Source organism: Hyperolius riggenbachi, chromosome 10 (genome assembly GCF_040937935.1).
Source record: "Hyperolius riggenbachi isolate aHypRig1 chromosome 10, aHypRig1.pri, whole genome shotgun sequence".
NCBI classification, from domain to species: Eukaryota; Metazoa; Chordata; class Amphibia; order Anura; family Hyperoliidae; genus Hyperolius; species Hyperolius riggenbachi.
This window is the reverse complement of record NC_090655.1, coordinates 208,607,805-208,630,271: the sequence shown is the minus strand read 5'-3', so window position 1 is coordinate 208,630,271 and position 22,467 is coordinate 208,607,805. Positions and strand designations below refer to the sequence as shown.

General features: G+C 45.6%; 1 protein-coding gene across 1 annotated transcript in view; it reads left to right on the top strand.

The window, feature by feature from the left end:
* LOC137534303 (uncharacterized) overlaps nt 1-18,411 on the top strand; it is a 29,015-nt gene extending 10,604 nt beyond the window's left edge. The window contains exons 3-5 of the mRNA XM_068255736.1: nt 4,263-4,389; nt 7,480-7,593; nt 17,420-18,411. Coding sequence (XP_068111837.1) covers nt 4,263-4,389; nt 7,480-7,593; nt 17,420-18,237 — 1,059 coding nt within the window. The 3' untranslated portion in view covers nt 18,238-18,411. The remainder of the gene's footprint in view (nt 1-4,262; nt 4,390-7,479; nt 7,594-17,419) is intronic.
* Nucleotides 18,412-22,467: the final 4,056 nt, after the last annotated feature.

Genomic DNA, 22,467 nt, shown 5'->3' with positions numbered 1-22,467 from the left:
GGAAGGCTCATTAGGACCCAGAGCCTTCCCTTTCCTTAGGTAATTATCTGGGTTTTTTTTTTTTTTTTCGGTTTTTATCCTGATTCCCAATGACTTTGAAGCTGAACTTGGCTAATGTAAGTTTGGAGTAAATATCTTGACCATTGTGGCTTGACCCTGCGAGGGGGGAAATGCAAACTTAGTAGAGTGAAGCCTCTGGATGATCCAGAGGCTTCCCCTATCCTCTTTGCCCCCTCCAATTAGGCACTGGGGCACTCTGAACATATTTGACAAGAGATTGTTGAATATGTTTGCATATCTGCACTCCCGTCTGTGTATGAGTGCGCCCGCACTGCGCAGGAGCTACGATGGCCTGTGCAGTTGTATGAAGCTGCTCCTGTAGGGCTTTTGCCTCCGTGCACGAGCGGCTTTGTGCTACTACACAGGCATGGGCTGTACTCGCACCTGTGAAGTAACTGATATAACGAGAGGTATGTTGGCAAGCACAGAGCACTCCCGGCCGTGCGATGTAGGGCGCGCAGCTGGGCCAGCTCCTGTGCATTAATGCCTGACCCGGCTGATCAGGGAGAGGCTGCCAGGGGTAAGGAGGATGGAGGAGAACCCCCCCAAGAAGTGGGCATCAGGACAGCTTGCATTATATGCCTGCAACCTCTTTCTGACCCGCCCCCCGGCTTTTCTACTCACTTCAGCTCTAGTATCCTTCAAAGTGTACCTGAAGGGGCACTCGCCTCAGTATAGGAAAGCCTCTGGATACTAAAGAGTCTTCCCCGTCCTTCTTCACAGGCGCGTTCCAGTGCTGGAACCCCTAAGAAAAAACGTGTCGACAGCTGGCATATGTGCACTAGCACGGACTTGCTCGGGTTCCGGTGGGAAATAAAAGGCGAGCCCGATCAGGTCCGTGCTACTGCACATATGCAAGCTCTGTGCTGCAGCACAGACCCAATCAGGTTTGGCTGTTTGCGCCTGGGTCCGAGCGGGTCCGTGCTATTAAGTGCAATCCTCATAGGTTTGCTTTAAAGCATACATGTCAAACTCCGGCCCGTGGGCCAAATCTGGCCCTCTGAGCCATCAGATTTGGCCCTCAGGTGGTTTCCCCACTTTGCATTATGTTTGGCCCACTATAGACCACCAGAGAAACTATATTGGAGGGTAAGCTCTAGATCACCAAGGAAGCCATATGGGGAGGGGGACAGCACTAGACACCAGGGAACTGTCTAGGAGAGGGAAGGGGCCACTAAACACCAGGGAACTGTCTAAGAGAGGGAAGGGGCCACTAGACACAAAGAAACTGTACAGGGGAGGGAGGACCACTAAGGGTCCATTTCCACTAGACTCGTTGCAATGCGGGCGGAAACTGCTCCGCAAGGCAAGGAAACTGCAAACAGTTCACGTCAATGGAGTAGTTTCCATTGACGCTAATTTACCTACGCGATGCGACGCGGGGGGAGATTATGGATAGCATGCTGCAGTTTTCCACAGCACTCATCTGAGTCCCCAAAGCCGCCGACAGGAACCCGCATGACGCCACATCCGGTTGTATGGAAGACAACCGGAAGTACTTGCTGTGGGATGTGAGGGCCTCGCATCCAAATCGCCAGTGGAAACGGGCCCTAAACATAGAATTCTATAGATGAGGGAGGGATGACCACTAAGCATCAGGGAATTGTATAGGGGATAGAGGGGGGTGATTAGACACCAAGAAACTTTAGGGAGGGTAGGGTAGCCACTAGACATTGAGGTTGGCCCACGACTAGGTGTCCCAGAGCTCAATTCCGGCCCACTTTGTATTTGATCTTGACACCCCTGCTTTACAGGGAGCCTTAACTGGGAGCAATATGGATGTTTCCTTTTAACCACTTGAGGACCCACCCTTTACCCCCCCTTAAGGACCAGCGCTGTTTTAGCTGATCTGTGCTGGGTGGGCTGTGCAGCCCCCAGCACAGATCAGGGTGCAGGCAGAGCGACCAGATCGCCCCCCTTTTTTCCCCACTAGGGGGATGATGTGCTGGGGGGGTCTGATCGCTCCTGCCTGCCTGGGTGTTGCGGGGGGGGGCACCTCAAAGCCCCCCTCCGCGGCGAAATTCCCCCCTCCCTCCCCCGGAGATCCGAGGCTGCACAGGAACGGATCTGTCCTGTGCAGCCTCTAACAGGCTCCTGCCTGTCATGTGACAGCGATCCCCGGCCGCTGATTGGCCGGGGATCGCTGATCTGGTACAACGCTGCTACTGTTAGCAGCGTTGTACGAATGTAAACAAAGCGGATTATTTCCGCTTGTGTTTACATTTAGCCTGCGAGCCGCGATCGGCGGCCCGCAGGCTATTCACGGAGCCCCCCGCCGTGAATTGACAGGAAGCAGCCGCTCGCGCGAGCGGCTGCTTCCTGATTAATTAGCCTGCAGCCAGCGACGCAGAACTGCGTCGCTGGTCCTGCAGCTGCCACTTTGCCGACGCGCGGTATGAGTGCGCGGTCGGCAAGTGGTTAAACGATACCAGTTGCTTGTCAGTCCTGCTGATCTTTTTGGCTGCAGTAGTGGCTGAATCACACCTGAAACAAGCATGCAGCTTATCCAGTCTGACTTCAGTCAGAGCACCTGATCTGCATGCTTGTTGAGGGGCTGTGAATAAAAGTATTAGAGACACAGGATCAGCAGGAGAGTCAGGCAACTGGTATTATTTTAAAAAGGAAAAATCCATATCCTTCTCAATTTAGGTTGCAAAGTTACAAGACTATATACTCTATACAGTGCTGAGGAAGATGTCGGTGCTATATAAATAATTGTGCAGCTATTCATATACACATAATGGTACTATTGAGGGTAGTTTCCCGTGAGCACTTTAGTGGTCTCACAAGTGCACAGCCTGTGGACTACAAGTCTGCATCCGATTCCTTGCATAGAGGATACATTTGCTTTAAAGCACACCTTACGCAACACCACCTAAGGCAGGGGTCTCAAACTCAATTTACCTGGGGGCCGCAGGAGGCAAAGTCAGGATGAGGCTGGACCGCATAAGGAATTTAACAATCACGGCGCATCGCCGCCTCTGCCCGCCCCTCTCACTCTTCCTTCACAGAGAGGGGCGGGGAGAGGCGGCGATCCATGCGGCGATTGACGGCAGGAGGGGCAGAGCTGAAGCTGAAAGCTCTGCCCCTTCCAGGAAATGCCGGCGGATTGCCCCCCGGGCGATTTCGGGGCTCTGCAGCCCTCGTTTAGCGGCGGGGATGCGGCAGATTACTTGGGAGCACTGAAGCAAACTATAAGGAAGCTTTTGCCGGCGAGGGCCACAAAATATTGTACCGAGGGCCGTAAATGGCCCTCGGGCCGCAAATGGCGCTCGGGCCGCGAGTTTGAGACCCCTGCCCTAAGATAAGCACAGAGGATATTAAGAGGGTGTTTTGAGCAGGGAATCCCTCTCCCCATGTTTACCTCCGAGATAGCGACAAATAATATCGCTAATTTTGGGGGGCCATAGTGTGGCGGAGGTGTGGGGACACAGAGGCATGTCATTAGGCAGAGAACATGCCTCTGTATCCCATCTGCGCCCCCCCCCCCCCCCCCTGCCTCGGGTTCTCTTTAACCCCTTTCCACATCACACCTAACTTTAATCGCCCCCTTAAAACGCTAGGGCCCTTTATTTGTAGCCGCAGTTAGCATAGTGATTGGCCCCCGCGCCCCCTATGATAGCGGGCGCCCTTTTAAACTGAAGGCCGCCTGTGCCAGTTTTTAACTTCTACGATCCACATACATTTAAGGGCCCATTTCCACTAGCCGCATTGCCGTGGTGTGATGCGATCATCGCATACATCCACTGGTAGTTCCAGTCGTAATGCGATGCGGCTCAATACCGCTATAGGAATCGGCAATCGCGGTAGTGAGATCACTGCCATTAGGTTTCTATTGTGCCAGCGCTTTAAAAAAGCGCTAGCACCTCGGCGATTAGCGGGAACCACCCACTAATTGCCCAAGTGAGAACAGGCCCTCACTACTTCCTTCATGCATGTCAGTGTGCTCACAGCTGCAAGACATCGTATTGTGCCAAATATCTGCTCACAGCTCATGTGCAGGCTCACCTAACTGGTAGGCTAGGTCTGGTAGAGACAAGGCAGTGAAAATATAGGTAAAATGAAGCCATACTTGATGAAGTACCTGCAATTCACATACTTTCCGTGAAAGAAACTGTAGCTCCACATTTGTGGAAAACTAAAATGAAAGTGAAAAGTGGACATCATTTAATAGTAAGTTTCATCAATTGTTTTCTTCTTAGCCCCACCCTCACTTTGATGATGTTGCAGTTTTTTTCACTGAGGAGGAGTGGCAGAGCTTGAGCGATAAGGAGAGGAAGCTTTATAAGAAGGTGATGATGGACAATTACTGGAATCTTGTGGCAGTAGGTAAGGTAATATAATTCCAATAACTGGAAAATTAAAGTGTATCTGAGGTGACATGTGACATGAGATAAACATGTATGTACAGTGCAAAACATATTAATAACCAGTTCATTTCTAGGCATGGAAGTGACAGCTTCTGTCTTGTGGGTACCTTGTCCAGAATATAGTACACATCACTGATAAGCTAATTACAGCCATAAAAGTTTTCCTGGCAGAATACAACATCTAAGAGCAGAGTGAGATAAAATACATGAACTATTGACCTTTTTCTAACTCTGGGACACTTATTAGGCTGCTACAAGTCACTTTTAGGAGTAGGAGGATAATTACAAATGTTTATCTCTTTAGTTTATTTTCACCTTGGGTTGACATTTTATAAGTTAACCACCCTGGCGTTCTATTAAGATCGCCAGGGCGGCTGTTTGAGGTTTTTTTTAAATTAAAAAAAAAACTATTCCATGCAGCCAACTGAAAGTTGGCTGCATGAAAGCCCACTAGAGGGCGCTCCGGTCACGTCATTCTGATCGCCTCCGGCGATCAGAATTAACAAGGAAGGCCGCAATGAGCGGCCTTCCTTGTTTTGCTTACCTTGTTTTGTTTTGCTTACCTTGTTTTTGCTTACCTCGTCGCCATAGCGACGAGCGGAGTGACGTCATGGACGTCAGCCGCCTCCGATCCAGCTGGCCGGAACTGTTTGTTCCGGCTACACTGGGCTCGGGTGGCTGGGGGGACCCTCTTTCGCCGCTGCACGCGGCGGATTGCCGCGCTGCGGCGGCGATCAGGTAGCACATGCGGCCGGCAAAGTGCCGGCTGCGTGTGCTGCTTTTTATAGCATGAAAATTGGCCCAGCAGGGCCTGAGCGGCACCCTCCGGCAGTAATGGACGAGCTGAGCTCGTCCATACCGCTAAGGAGGTTAATACTTTGTTACTATTAAAGGACAACTGAAGCTAGTGGGATATGGAGGTAGCCATATGTATTTCCTTTTAAGCAATACCAGTTGTCGGGGTGTCCTGCTGTTCCTCTGAAATTCTTTTAGCCATAGACCCTGAACAAGCATGCAGCAGATCAGGTGTTTTGGACATTGTTGTCAGATCTGACTAGATTACCTTTATGCTTGTTTCAGATGTAATTCAGACACTGCAGCCAAATAGACCAGCAGGGCTGCCAGGCAACTGGTTTTGTAAAAAATGAAATACATATGACAGCTTCCATATTCTTCTCACTTCACTTGTCCTTTACGTACTGTTTTGCTGCTTTTTGCCATGTACTTCACCTGGGTGATATTCCTGACCACCCACTTGTCACAGTGCCAGCTCCCCAACCTATCAGCAGTTACAGGTGGTCTGAGAATCTGTCTGGATATGACAAAGCTGTAGACACACCACAGGGTGCCAACATAGGAAGACTGAGAGGGGCGGGGGAGAGGCGGAGATACGCGCTGACAGACGCGCGTGGGGCAGGGCTGCGGCGGTTAGCCCTGCCTCAATCCGGAAGAGATCCCCGGCTGCACGGAGGGGATTTCGGGGGGTAAGGGACCCCCGTTTAGCCGTGCGATAGTGGCGTTTTAGCAGGGGCACGCATGCCCCTGCTAACTATGAGCTCTGAAGCAAGATTTATTCTCGCTTCAGAGTCTCTTTAAGCCCGGTTTACACTCGCAGAAAAATGTTTTGTTTATTGGAGCGGCACGAATGCAGAGCTCCATGTTAGGAGAGTGTTTGGTTTTTCACTAATTACAAAACAGCCAGGCATGTAGCACCATTGAGTACTTACAGCAGTATCAGCTGGTGAGGTTTTCCCCCTCACTTCTTGCCCAGATAGCTAGTGGAGCAAATCTTTTGAAAAGGGACAGACTCTGCTGTGAAAATAATTTGTAGAGTGAGGAAGAGGTAACACGTCCTTCAAGGAGGCTGTAACATTCAAAAATAAAAAATGCCAAAAAATCGTGTCCCGAAAAGAAATATAAACCCTCTTTTAAAAAGAAAAAAAAAATAGGTCCCTGTAGGTCTCTTCCCCCACCCCCAGTTTTTACCTAGTCTTGGTGCCTTTGCCTTACTGCTGGAACTTGTGGGATTGGAATGGGGGGGTTACAGTAAAGAGCTTATCTCAGCATGCAAATAACAGAAAGCTTCCTATTTTGGATAAGATACGGTATACTATGACCAGTTGGTAAATTAATTCCCGCCACCCTTAGAAGAGTTTACCCAGTGATGTAAGGCCGGGTATACACCATGGAATTTCCTGTCAGATCCACCGGTTGAATCGATAATTCCAGACATGCCCGATCATCTCCTGTTTGATTACGGGATTGATTTTGTGCAATAGCGATTGGAAAATCAGTTTCTTTATCGATCAGGAGCTAATCGGACTTATTGGAAATGTAACCGACCCTTTGATCAGACGAGAAATTGCATGGTGTGTACCAGGCGTTAACCTGTTGTCTAGGTCAGTGATCTGCAAACTTGGCTCTCCAGCTGTTAAGGAACTACAAGTCCCACAATGCATTTGCCTTTATGAATCATGACTGTGGCTGTCAGACTCCCGCAATGCATTGTGGGACTTGTAGTTCCTTAACAGCTGGAGAGCCAAGTTTGCAGATCACTGGTCTAGGTGATATTTACTGTGGGAGTGACCGCAAGCTGTGGCAGTAAATGAACACCGCGCTAAGTTGGAAAGAAAAGGGCAGAAGTGATGTCACTTGGGCATCACAGAAAAACAGTAAAGATTGAAACCAGCAGAAATATTATTATTATTATTTTTTTTTTTTTACCACATTTCTCCTAAATCTGACGGTGAACACCAAAAACAGCAGGATAAGTAAGCTAAATAAGTAATTTCTTATTGGATGATATTTTTTTCAGTTACTATGGCGTTTCATCCCACTTTCAGAATTTGATGGTTTTGTCTCACTTTTTTTCCCTTGTTATGGCTTCATATTTGGTGTATTCAGTGCAGAAAGTGACTTGAACTTTCATCAGTGAGAACAAACAAGAAGAAAACTTCAAAAAAGGCTATAGCTTTCTTTACTAAAGTTATGTTTTGGCTGAAATTGGGCTATTGTATTTGTCTTATTCTTTATTTTGTCTTGTTTAAAGGGAAAATCAGCGTGACACCCCCAGTAATATCAAAGATTGAGAGAGGAGAGGAGCCTTACGTGGGGTGCCCACAGCAGACTGACCGCAGACAGTTCTCTGATCCCCATAACAGAGGTTAGTACTTTGCATACTGCATAGCCAGTTGTATGAAAAGTAATCTCACTTATTAAATAACTAGAAACAAAACAGTTAGTCGACCTCATCTGCCACTTACACAGTGATCTGTCTAGTTTGCGAACAGGCAGATGAAATCGGACAGTGCTGCAAGTCAGGAGCTAGGTCTTCTGTTCGCCATTGGCATGGCATTTACAAAGCCTGCTCCTGCACAGAGTAAAATAACTATTATAAAACAGCAGCTTCATTAGAACAGGGCCGCTGTTTCCCGCTGTTTACATTTTACATTGTTTACTCCCCCTTGGAGGGAGGCCTCCAATTACATGCGCTTGCTCTGTTGGCCATTTTTTTCATGCAAGAGAGCGGCCATAACTCAAGAGCCCTGATCTGTAGTTGTTTTTTTTTTTTTTATTTATTTTTTTAAATCTCCCTCCCTAAGGACTTGCTGAGCGCTTTGTGATTGATTTTAAAAATTGCTCCCATTCAGTTTAGTTAAAATTGCAGTAACAATCAATGTGATTGCGTATGCGAAAAATCTCGGCGATTTTTACAAAATTTTTACCGTGATTTTAAAGAAAGTGAATCGGATCGTTTTTTCAAAAGCGCTGATCAATCACAAAATGCTCAGAAAACCGCTTATAGTGTGTCTGAGCCCTAACTGTCATATAAATCGATGGGAACACTCTGTGCACGCTCAGATACATCACAGCAATCAACCCCCCCTCCCATTTTTCCTCAAGCAGGCAGTTACCAAGGCAGCTTTCTGCTTCTCCAGCTAAATGGAGTTCACTTGCCACTGCTCTAAAGCTCGGGTTTATTTACTCACATGCTCTGTTTGACTGGAGCAGCAGAAAGCTGCCTTGGTAATTACCTGCCATTTGTTTATTTAGATAGTTACTACAGTCCGGCCCAGTGCACACCAAAACCGCTAGCAGATCCACAAAACGCTAGCGGTTTTTGGAGCTGATTTCAAAGCGATTCTAGGCATGTTTAGAGAGGTTTCCTTAACATGCCTAGCGTTTTTGGGAGCGTTTTTGTGTAGCAGATTTTTTATATTGTTACAGTAAAGCTGTTACTGAACAGCTACTGTAACAAAAACGCCTGGAAAATCGCTCTGATCTGGCGTTTTTCAGAGCGTTTTTCCTATACTTAACATTGAAGGCTGAAACGCTTCAGAAATCCAAGAAATGCTGCAGAGTTTGCTTTTGTGAAAATAACTAGCCGCCCTGGTGTGCACCGTCCCATTCACTTTCATTAGCCAAGCGGTTTTCCCCCTGCAAGCAAGCGTTTTAGAAAACGCTTCAGAACAGCTCTGGTGTGCACCAGCCCTAAGTCAGTGTCCCTGCATCACGGCATACAGGGCTCACATGGATGTTAAAAAAAACTCCCACTAACAATGAAAAAGAAGTACACAGAAATGCTGGGAATACACCATACGTTTTTTCAGAAGAGAAGATGGTTCGATAGATAATTTCCGACATGTCCGATCTTATTTTCGGTTGTTTTTCTGATCGATTTCTCATAGAAGTGAATGGAAATTGATAAGAAAAGATAAGAGAATCAATCAGAAAATCGATTAAAAAAAAAAAAAGATCGGACAGTAAATCGCCTGAAAAATCTTATTGTATATTCCCAGCATAAGGCTTTGTTCACCTCTAAAATCGTAATTGCTGATGCCAGCGCTCCGATTTTTATAAAACTCTTTTCTAAAGCACTTTTGCAGAGCGATTTGTTTATTCATTTGTTTATTGAACTCTTTGCCCCGGAAATGAATAAATACAATGTATGTATTCATGAAAGCGTGAACGCAGTCGTCACATAAATCGATTTTGTGAGTTTTGCGCTTTTCCTATACTTTCCATTGTAGGAAACTCACCTGAAAAATGGTACAGGCAGTGCTTTGCTCAGCAGAAAGCAGACAAAACGCGCTGATATGAGCTATCCCATAAGGTTTCATTGCACAAGCGATTTTGTGGCATTTTTTTTAAATCGCCGGTGCTTAAAAAATAAACGCAAAACGCCCTAGATGTGAATGAGCCCTAATTCTGTATGTGTGCAGTAACTACTATGGGGGTATTTCAAAATTAAGCCTTTCGCAATAGTGGTCCTTTAACGTTCAAATCCACGTTTAACTAGCTAATGTTTTTGGACATATATTCTACGGCACAAAACGTCCCCTGATGTGTTTCTGGTCATGGAATCTACGTACGTGCACACTCGACATCTGCTTTTACAAGCTCAGAATAAAGAGGATTTTTTCCCCTTAAAGAGACTCTGTAACAAAAATTGCATCCTGTTTTTTATCATCCTACAAGTTCCAAAAGCTATTCTAATGTGCTCTGGCTTACTGCAGCACGTTCTACTATCACCATCTCTGTAATAAATCAACTTATCTCTCTCTTGTCAGACTTGTCAGCCTGTGTCTGGAAGGCTGCCAAGTTCTTCAGTGTTGTGGTTCTGTGATGCATCTCCCCCCTCCAGGCCCCTCTCTGCACACTGCCTGTGTGTTATTTAGATTAGAACAGCTTCTCTCTGCTCTCTTATCTTTTACAAGCTGGATAAATCCTCCTCTGAGCTGGCTGGGCTTTCACATACTGAGGAATTACATACAGGCAGAGCTGTCTGCACTCTGCAGGAAGAAACAGCCTGACACTTCAGTGGAAGATAGCTGCAGGGGGAAAGAAACACACAAATGATCTCTTGAGATTCAAAAGAAAGGGTGTATACAGTCTGCTTGTGTATGAATGTATTTTCTATGTGTGGACATACTGTACATCAACCTACTTCCTGTTTTGGTGGCCATTTTGTTTTTTTATAAACAAACTTTTAAAAACTGTTTTTAACCACTTTTAATGCGGCGAGGAGCGGCAAAATTGTGACAGAGGGTAATAGGAGATGTCCCCTAACGCACTGGTATGTTTACTTTTGTGCGATTTTAACAATACAGATTCTCTTTAAAGAGACTCTGTAACAAAATTTTGAGCCTTATTTTTTTCTATTCTATAAGTTCCTATACCTGTTCTGATGTGGTCTGTCTTACTGCAACCTTTTCTAGTTGCACTGTCTCTGTAATAAATCTTATCTTCTTTCCTCTGTCGTGTCTGTCGGCAAGAGGCTGGAATGTGTGGAATGTGCAGCACTGCTTGTCATTGGCAGAAGCTTTACACACCCCCTCCAAGCTCTGCATGAATCCACACAGTAAGCTGTTCTCAGCCTATGATACTCTGGTTAGAAGCCAGTCATTTGTTTGTAAACACTGCCTAAAACTGTTAATTACAAGCCAGGATTGCAGCAGGGAGTGACAGAAACAGCACAGAGGGGCACAGGGGAACATAAGGAATAGAATGGTATGCTTTTTATTGTAAGAATATTAGAGTACAGATTCTCTTTAAGTTAAGTTTTAACTGCCTAGCCTATTAACCCCTTTTTAACCCCTGTAATATCTATACATGTTACATGTTATCCGCAATACCATTCGCCCTCCCTCTCACACCCGCTGTTTGGGTGTCACCCTGGACTCTGCACGCTCCTTCACCCCTCCACAACCAAAACCTCACAAAGTCCTGCAACTTCCACCTCCGTAACATCTGCAAGATCCGCCCTTTCATGACCTCTGTCGCCACCATACTCCTCATCCATGCCTTCATAATTTCCCGCCTTGACTACTGCAGTGCCCTTCTGTCTGGTCTCCCTATGACCCGACTAGCCCCACTGCATTCCATCATGAATGCGGCAGCCAGAATTATCGACTCCTCCCATCGCTCCACCAGGGCGGCTCCCCTCCGTGAATCCCTCCACTGGCTTCCTATCCAGTTCAGAATCAGATTCAAGATATTGTGTCTGGCCTACATATCTGTCCACAAAACCTGTCCAACCTACATTTCCAATCTTACTCAGAGGTACACACCTAGCCAGTCACTCTGTTCCTCCAATGAACTTCGCCTGACCGCCCCCCGCATCACCCAGTCCCATGCATGCCTCCAGGATTTCTTAAGAGCTGCTCCAACACTATGGCACTCCCAACCTTGCCCCATTAGAGTTGCCCCCTCCTTCAACATCTTCAAGAAGGCCCTCAAAACTCACCTTTTCACTCTGGCCTACCCCCCTCACTGGTGCTCTAAACCCGCATCTGAACTCTGGTCCACTACCTTTCGTGTCCCTACCTCTCCCTCTAGATTTTAAAACCTTTGGCAGGGTCCTCCTCCTTATGTCTCTTACCTGTTCACGCACGTCCATTACTGTGCACACATCCTATGGATCTGAGTGAACTCATCTGGCCAAATCTCCATGCTCCCATCCAGTGACCGACTAAGCATTACCTTGTACTCGTACTGTGTTGCATGATCTGAATTGCATGTATTTCTGTATTGTCTTATTGCTGTACTTCACCCCTAAATATTGTCTGTAACCTTAACTAATGTCCAGCACTATGTAACATGTTGGCACTTTATAAGTACAATAAATGTTACATCTTTAATGATTGCTGCCTACAGCTAATGGTTGTGATCGCTAGGGGGATTTGTTCGTGGTATTAATGCCCTACAGATGCATTGCACTGCCATTGCCTAGCAATGCATCTGCACAGCACTGGGGCCCAAAAACTGTCACCCTACCAGTCGCATCCGATTGCTACACATATGCAGGCAGGGGATAATGGTCTGCCGCATGCCCAGCTAGTGAAATAAGGCATATAATCATTTTATTGGGAAGAGGCAAAGAATATTTTGTTATGGGTTTTATAACTGTGTTTTATAACTGTGGGACTTGTCATGTGAAAATGACAAAGGTGAAAGAATAAAATAATCCATGAAAAAAAGTATTACTAGTAGAAAGCCTGGATTGTCCTGAAAAATAAATATCACTTTGTTATATTGAAAAAGTTTTTTTTTTTTTTTTTTTTTACCACCCTGGCGTTCAATTTCCCCAGGATTTCCCTGCAAAAAGTGTTTCAATTAATTTCCAATAATTTTCAACAAATATTTTTTTTTATATTGAATTCAATACAGATTATTGTATTAAATTCAATAAAAAAAAAAATGTTTGCTGCAAGATGTTGATGACGCTGTGACCCTGGTGTCCTCAACGCCAATCGACGGGGGACATGTGATCGCAGAGGGAGAAGCAAAATCCGCCAAGGGACATGGAAGAAGACACTGGGGAAGCTATCAGAGGTACGCGACGAGGGATCAGCACCCCAATGGTGAGTATAAGACCGAGATATATAGCCAGATGTATAGCTAGCCAGATGTGCAGCCAGGTATAGTTAGCCAGATGTGCAGCCAGGTATAGTTAGCCAGATGTGCAGCCAGGTATATAGTGAGCCAGGTGTTTAGCCAGATTTATAAGTAGCCAGATGTCCCCCCCCCCCTCCTGATTCCCTCACCCCCCCCCAGCACGCTGTGTGTAGCAGTCTGTGCTACCCCAGCGTGCAGAACAAGCATCCAGCCACCCTAGGGAATCCCTGGGCAGCCAGCGGGGCAGAGAATGTGCAAGGGTTCACCCTTGTATGCGGTGGCTGTGCGGGTGGAGTAACCCCCTTTCTATGGCGGCTGTGCGGGCGGTGGGATCCCCCTCTGTCCGGGGGGAACCCCCTTCTATGGCGCATGTGCGGGCGGGGGGGATCACCCTCTGCGGGTGGGGGGGGATCCCCCTTCTATGGCGGCTGTGTGGGTGGCCTATCCCCCTCCTCCCCCCTCCCGTCTCAGCCCGTTGAGTAAATAGATCTACTCACCCGAGGGCTTTCTCCAGCGACGGCTGCGGCGCACACCCTCCTCCATCTCTGAAGTCTTGTTCTCTGTACGGTTACATTACGAGATCAAGCCTCGTAATTTAGCTGTACAGAGAACGAGACTTCGGAGATGGAGGAGGGGGATCCCGCTGCCCACACAGCCGCCATAGAAAGGGGTTCCCCCCGCCCGCACAGAGGGAGATTCCCCACCTGCACAGCCGCCATAGAAGGGGGATCCCCTGCCGGCACAGCCGCTGCATACAAGGGGGAACCCACGCACATTCTCTGCCCACCGATCCGCTGCCCAGGGATTCCCTAGGGTGGCTGGATGCTTGTTCTGCACGCTGGAGTACCACAGATCGCTACCCACAGCGTGCAGACAGGCATCCAGCCATCCTGGGCAGCCAGCGGGGCAGAGCATTTAACACTGTCGACCACACTTTCATCTATAGGAATAAAGGACCTCGCTCTCTCCTGGATATCTTCCTACCTCTCTGGAAGGTCTTTCACTGTTTCTTATTCAGATCAGGCCTCCTCTTCACATCCTCTGTCTGTAGGGGTACCTCAAGGCTCTGTCCTTGGTCCCCTCCTCTTCTCCATCTACATGCACGGTCTTGGTAACTTAATCAGCTCATTTGGTTTCCAATACCACCTATATGCAGACGATACACAACTGTACCTCTCGGCCCCAGACCCTTAACTCCCTCCTCACACGGGTTCCCGACTGCCTGTCCGCTATTTCTTCTTTCATGTCCTCTCGCTTCTTAAAACTTAATATGAATAAAACTGAACTAATAGTCGTTCCACCATCCCTGTCCACCCCTTTGCCTGATATTACAATAAATGTTAACAACACTTCTATAACATCAGTTCCCAAAGCACGGTGCTTGGGGGTAATATTTGATTCTTCTCTCTCATTTACTCCTCACATTAACTCTCTAACCAGCTCCTGCCATTTCCAACTGCAAAACATAGCACATATCCAACCTTTTCTCTCCCATGACACAACCAAAATGTTAGTACATGCTCTTATATTTAGATTGGACTATTGCAATATATTGCTTGGTGGACTTCCAACTAACCGACTAGCACCGCTCAATTCTGTACTGAACTCTGCTGCTCGACTCATTCATCTCTCCTCTCGCTCTTCCTCTGCTGACCCTCTCTGTCAAGCTCTTCACTGGCTACCAATTAATGAGAGGATTCAGTTCAAACTCTTGACCCTAACCTACAAAGCTCTCCACAATCTCTCTCCCCTGTACATCTCCTCACTAGTCTCCAGATACCAACCCAACCGCAATCTCAGATCTGCACACGAGCTTCTTCTATCCTCTTCTACAATTACCTCCTCACATTCACGTGTACAAGACTTCTCACGTGCCTCACCCCTCCTCTGGAATGCCCTTCCACAACACATCCGCCACGTTCCCACCTTTGAAATCTTTACACGATCCCTCAAAACCCACCTTTTCCGACAAGCATATTCTCTAGCTTAGGCCATGCACCCACTAAATAACCTAATTACGCACTGCCTGTACATATACTGTATACTTCCCCACCTCTTGTTTCCACCCCATTCCTTTAGATTGTAAGCTCGCAAGGGCAGGGCTCTCACCCTTTTGTGTCATGGAATGTTACTAATTTAATTGCTTGCACACTGTTAGACATTTATACATTTTAGTCATCATGGTAAATCAAATTGTAATCAGCAGTGCTGTATCTTGTATCAGTGTTCATATTTGATGTACATCATTGTCTGTATCATTATGTATCCCTTGTTTGTTTTCTTACATTGTACAGCGCCACAGAATATGTTGGTGCTTTATAAATAAATAAATTAATAATAATAAGCCTGGAGAATCCCTCTGATGAGAAAAAAATGCAGCTGGCGGGGCAGAGAAACAGGAAATCTCCCTGGCGGCATTGACGAGTTCAGCTCATCATTAACTTTTTTTTTTTTGCAAGTTTTTGCTGGACGACCGCCAGTGTGGCTACGATTGTTTGTCAGAGATTTTTTTTTTTTTTTAAGAATCAGAAAACGATTATCACAAACTGTTGTAAAAGCGAGACACCATTATTGCTGTTTCAATGGCAACACAGCTGAAGTGTCAAAATGGTCAGGAACAAATGGAGTAAAACCCAGTGGTTAACACAGGATTTAACTTACAAACTCCTGGGATGTAACCTGTTTGTAAGTAGGGAACTGCCTGTACTGTACCTACTCTAGCTCCATTTTCAGTGGATACTACACTATCCAGAATCCTGCTATTTCTGTGATTATTTTTTAAGGTGCAACCTATCCATCAAGTTCTACAAATAAGTGAATTCGGTTAACCTCCCTGGCGTCCTATTAAGATCGCCAGGGCGGCTGCGGGAGGTTTTTTTTTAAATTAAAAAAAAAAAACTGTTTCATGCAGCCAACTGAAAGTTGGCTGCATGAAAGCCCACTAGAGGGCGCTCCGGAAGCGTCATTCTGATCGCCTACGGCGACCAGAATAAACAAGGAAGGCAGTAATGAGCAGCCTTCCTTGTTTTGCTTACATCGTCGCCATAGCGACGAGCGGAGTGACGTCATGGACGTCAGCCGCCTCCGATCCAGCCCTTAGCGCTGGCCGGAACTTTTGTTCCGGCTGCGCAGGGCTCGGGCGGCTGGGGGGACCCTCTTTCGCCGCTGCTCGCGGCGGATCGCCGCAGAGCGGCGGCGATCAGGCAGCACACGCGGCTGGCAAAGTGCCGGCTGCGTGTGCTGCTTTTTATTTCATTAAAATCGGCCCAGCAGGGCCTGAGCGGCGACCTCCGGCGGTGATGGACGTATATATTCGTCCATACCGCTGAGGAGGTTAACTTGTTAGAACTTTTCCTGAAAAAACAAACTTTTCTTTATTCATCTCTTTAGTTCCCAAGATTTTAAATACACTTTAAGGTGCCCATGCTTTTCAGACAGCAGTCAAAATTGTAGTAAAAAACCCTACTGCCCAACAATCTTTTTTTACAGCCTTTCTGTGGCAATGCATTGCTGACTTTATGATCACAAATACTTCTCCAAGCCAACAGTTCCCATTCATGCTTTCAGGATTGGTGGAGGGCATGAGGAGCAGTCTGAAGTCCTGCTCTGTAAATGAGAAGACAAGGGATTCTCTGGAGTAAGCCAGCCAGACAGATCTCTTCTTCCTCAAAGGATTGCCAATGTCAGGTGTAGCCTGTACAGACATAAAATGTGTTTTTAGAACTCGCTCTTAAAGGACAACTAAAGTGAGATGGATATGGGGGCTGCCATTTATTTCCTATTAAGAAATACCAGTTGCCTGGCTGTCCTGCTGATTCTCTGCCTCTAATAGATTTAGCCATAGACCCAGGCCAAGAATGCAGCAGATCAGGTGTTTCTGACATTGTAACACAAGATTAGCTGCATGCTTGTTTCTAGTTTTTTTCAGACACTACTGCAGCCGACTAGATCAGCACGGCTGCCAGGCAACTGGTATTGTTTAAAAGGAAATAAATATAGCAGCCTCCATATACCTCTCACTTCAATTGTCCTTTAATGGTTATATTAGACAAAGTTAATAAAATGTCTGTAACACTAAATGTTATTACTGCACCTCCCTGGAAAATGCAGTCCACCTCTGCATTGGTAGCTCTAGAACTCTGGACTTGTGCGTAAACTCATTTTAAAGTGAAAATAAACTGATGAGATAAACAGTTGTATCTATCCTACTTCTTCTAAAAATGACGTTTAGATCGCCAGCAGTTTTATGTTATATTTAAAAACTTTAAAAGTAGATTTATTGTATTGTCTCAGCCCAATGAAACAGTCTGTCCATCGTCTCAGATAATCCCTTATCAGTGAGGGGTGCTATAGTCCGACTGGGTCCAGACTGGAGGAAAACTGTCAGTTGTAAAGCTGAAGATTAACTCTCTTAGGCAGAGTAAGAAGAAAAGTAACACAGCCTACGTATTTATATGCTTGGCACTGTACATACACATGTCTATCTCATCATGTCACAGGTTACTTAAGCTTCCATTTAAATTCCTTCCTGGAGAGTCTCCCATCAACTGTTATTATCATTAACCTTTGATTATTGTCCTGCTTTTTTTTAGATGACTCAACAAGCAAGACTGCTCTTGAAGAACGATACAATATTCAGAGTTTCTTTCGACGATTAAAAACGATCACCACTCCCATCAGGCTGGCCATGGCAGAATTAACAGTGACGCGAATAATGTCTGACCCTTCCACTGGTGATCCATCTGTGCCTCCACATAGACAGGATAGGAGTGCAGACCCTGGAGGGCAATGTCCAATGAAGCCGTATATCAAGATAAAACCAGTGATCCCTGAGAAACCTTTCCGCTGCTTTAAGTGTGATCGAACTTACAAGCAGTTTTTCAGTCTTGTTTCCCACTTCCGAGTTCATCAATGTGACAATTACCTCACCTGTTCTGAATGTGGCAAAAAATGCTCAAAAAATAAAGATCTGCTCCTCCACTACTTGAAACATACGGGAGAACGACCTTTCATATGTTCAGGTTGTGGAAGGTCGTTCACATCCCAGACTATTCTCAACAACCATCTTGGGTTGAATTTGAAGAAGAAGCACTTTGAGTGCTCGGATTGTGGGAAACGGTTTGGTGTTAAGCAGAGTCTTCTCAATCACGAGAAACTCCATAGTTTCGACAACCCCAATATATGCCCAGTCTGTGGTAAGGTGTTTATGCACAAGAGTGGTCTCCGAACGCACCAAAAAGTTCATGAGAAAGCCAGTGTTGGGCCTAAACATGAGCAACTTCTCAGCGAGAAGGAAGCCTCTACAGAGGGTAATGAGCAGATGCCCCTCTTCCCCTGCTCAGAATGCGGCACTGCATTCCTCTATGAAAGCCAACTCTTCGAACATCAGAAAATCCACCAAGCTGGTTAGATCCAGAACTGTCCATCAAGGAGGAAGTAGAGGACTGAAGGCTTGTTTAAAACTGAACTGGAGTTGTTGGGTTAAGCTACATTGGTGATTTCAGGCGCCTTTTTGACTGGTTAAGATTTTTATGAGACTTCTGGATGTTGTTGGGGAATTGCTAATAAAACAATCCATAACACATTTTTGGGTAGAAGTGGATGGGGAAGATGCTTACCACCAGGGCTGTGGAGTCTGAGTCGAGGAGTCAGAGTTGAAGCAGTTTTAGGTACTTGGAGTCGGTGGTTTCATAAACTGACGAGTCGGAGTTGAATCATTTTTGTACTGACTCCGCAGCCCTGCTTACCACCACACAAAAAAAGGTCCAGCTTTTGACATCCCTGGGAAGAATAATTACTGACAGGGTTACCCTCCTTTCATAAAGCAAAGCAGGTTTTACCTGCTAAAAGGAGTTCTGTCATAAATATAATTTTAAAAAAAAAATAGTATAAAAATGTTATGGTAAATAATGCCATTTAATATAAAAAAAATGTGCATCATAAAATGATACAAGAATATCAATGTATGGTAACATTGATGTTTGAGGGGCTAAAACGAAGGGCCTGTTTCCACTACACGCGGATTATGGATGCAGAAAAATGGACTCCAATGAATGCCTATGGACCTGTTTCCACTAAATGCGATTTGCATATTTCTGCAACACAACGCATAGAGCTAGTAATAACTCACAGATGTAGGGTGCATATATAGCTCAAACACAAAAAAAAGAACCCATCTGTTGTATTTAAATAAACTTACTAAACAAAGTATTTGCAAAATTAGAAAAACCTTTTATTGATATCTACACACTGACAAAAACAATTATTAAAAACATAAAATTCCCTGCAATGAGGATAACCATAACCACTGCTAATTTAGACCGTCATATATAAGTTTGCAAATGCAAAGGTTGAGACTCCAGCATATGGGGGGGAGGTGTGAGGTTTTTTTAATTGTACATGCACTATTGTGATGCCTACTGTCCAGGCTCCTTGGGGTTTTCTTCACGTTTTTTGACCTAGCACACTAGCACTATCCCCAATTTTTCTCTTATTTTTATCACTAACCAATTACCTATTTTGGTTTAGAATTAACCTTTTTCACATATATACATTTTTCACTTTTTTCACCCAATTTTTCTGGACAGAACACTAGTCCCTTTTTTCCCCCCCATATGCTGGAGTCTCAACTTTTGCATTTGCAAACTTATATATGACGGTCTAAATTAGCAGGGGTTATCCCCATTGCAGGGAATTCTATGTTTTTAATAATTGTTTGTTAGTGTGTAGATATCAATAAAAGGTTTTTCTAATTTTGCAAATACTTTGTTCAGTATGTTTATTTAAATACAACAGATGGGTTCTTTTTCTTGTTGTTTTCTTGTTGTTTGAGTTGCATATTTCTGCATCATGCATTGTTTCCCATACAATGAACATGTTAGTGGAAACAGGCCTGTAGGCATTCATTGGATCTGATGCAGAAATCTGTAAGAGACCGTCCATATGGGCCCTTTTCTATTGTAAAAGTGATGCAAATGCATCTTTTACTGGCAGCCACCGCCTTTGGGCTCATGCAGTGCTCTGCCACATGTCCTCGCATACACAGAGAGAGGACCCCGCAGGGTTAATCTGGCAAGCTCTGGACGGACTGTGAAGCGATACATATACCAGACGTTGCCATGGCAGTGCGTCTTCACGTGACTCACAGGTATTTGGCTGACCACTGTTTGCCTGACTAGCCTGCCAGGGTCCCCTCTCTCTCCGTAGGGGGCGGTTGCCATTTCTATACTATTTAAAAAAAGTGCATTTTTTTTTTATGTATTGGAGACAGAACTCCTCTAATGCGCTTTATTGTCTAATATCTCATGAAATGCAGAGCATGCAGAAGTCACTCTTCATTAGTGGCCAAATTTGGGCACCATGTGGTTCAGAACCTCCTTCCAATTGGATGGAGGAAGTGTCGCAGTTAAAGGAAATGCACTACATCCTGCTGTTCTGTTCTGAGATGGTGCTGAGTGGGTGTGTTCTAGGCTTCCAAACCACAGGCTCCTGAATTCTAACACTACTGTTCACAATACAGCACACAGCTGCAAGACCTGTTCCTGCCTGGCTAAGCTGCAGTCTGCCAACCATTCTCTTGCATTAGGAGGCTTGGACATCATCTGAAAGGTAGACTAATGCAGTGAGACCAGTTACCACCCAGCTAAGCAGCAGGCTGCCCGTTTTACATAAGATCAGTGTTGTTAAATTATACCTGTTAATTATGCTCGAGTTCACATCTGTGTTTTTTTGCGGATCTGGCTGCATGGATCCGGCCCTCTGGATTCTGGAAAACGGTCCGTTTTTACAGCCAGTGTGCTGTAAACATCGGTTTTACATAGGTTCCTATTGTGCTGCAAAACCTTCCATGTTCATTACGCTGGGCACAACGTTCAGCAAAATTAGGTCCTGCAGCAGTATTTTGTCCATTCAGCGGAACGGACAAAGAAACCATACAGCCGGATCCACTGCTAAAAGCTAATATGAACCGGGCCGAACTGTAATACAGCAAAGACTCCGGTATCCGGCACCGGCGGGGATCACCTGATGCCAGATACATGTGCTTTCCAGTTGCTTGAGCAACTGGCCTAAAAGCACAACCCCCTCTGCCCTGCCCCCTGTGCAGCCTTACCAAGCCTCCGGCAATGTCTTTTTATATTCCTGGCGGCTGTGCGCGGCTCACGGCTGACCCGTGTCAGGTCATGTGACACGCAGAGAGCCGTGCACAGATGCTGGAAAGCCACCAGGAGTGACAAGAAGGCTAGAAGATGGTGCTGGACACTGGGAGTATTCTAATTACTGCAGACCCCCCCCCCCCCCCCCAAAAAAAAAATCTGTTCCAGAGACAGGTACTTGGCTGTATATTAACTATATAGGTCTTGTGACTAATTAGATGTAGTTTAGGCACTGGATATATGGAAGTAGCCCCAGAACCTGCATAGTTTAGAAGAGTCAGTATTTAAAGGGATGATTTGACAACACTTATAGTTATCTTCTGTCCATTTACACTCTGCATTAAAAGATACCAGAGCCCAAAACATTAGGAGAAATGGGGGGGGGGGGGTTTGCAGGCATGTATGGGTAGCTGTCCTGATGCCCACCCTGTTCTCTGCATCACCCATATTTTCTAGGCCGACTCATCACTGTGCCTGTGCTGGCCCGACTGTGTGCGTCCTACATAGTGTGATCGCTTGCGGTATGCACATGACGTCAAGATTATGTCATGCGTATAGCACTCCCTGATGCATGCTGTTGGACGCGCGCAGCCGGGCCAGCACAAGTGCAGTGACAGGCGACCCAGAAGAGGCTGCTGGAGGGGCTTTAGGTATGAAAGGGGGCATGCAGAGGGGGAAGGAGGAGCAGTGGGCATCAGGACAGCTACCCATACATGCCTGCTCCCCTCCATATCTCCTAATGTTTTGGGCTCTGGTATCCTTTAAATTAGACTTTACACAATAGAGCACATTGTTTAGCAGGTACAATCAGTTTACTATGCATACTTCATGGGAAACCCTGGCAGCGACCTTTTTGTCAGGTATTAGTCTGGCTTTACAATATACCTGCCACTGGAGAGCTCTGGAGGCTGCCATAATGACCCCGTCTAGAAATAGACATTTCCTGGCTGTAATGGACATCATTCTGCTACACTCGATCCAGTGGAGTGACTCAGAAACCATTATAGTTTTTTTTTCAAATAGAAGTCAGCCTCCATAGTTTTCTGATAAGGTAAGTTTGAATATGGGCCGTTTGTAAAGGAAATGTACAGTGAAATTTTACATTTTGTTTAAACTATTAGCGTTACTACTTAAATACATTAAAATATTTTTTAAACAAATATATTTCAAATGCCCTGCTGGTTTGATTTTGAAGGAAAGATTCTTACTACTGATGTGCAGTAAAGGCAACATATCACCTTGATGGATTGAAGGACTTCATGTTCCAGGCAAAAATGAAAATGTCTGGGCCCTATACAAGACAGTGGGTGCATTTAGCACTGTACAGAAAAAAATAAGGCTCTGCCCATATGTAAATTGCTTAGCAATGACAATGGGAAAATGGCAATTTAATGAGCAAAATACAGGGGACAGATTTGTATTTTTATAACAGATTGCAGCATTTACATGTTCATGTGATTCAGAAGAGTCAACTGAAATTGAGCTTT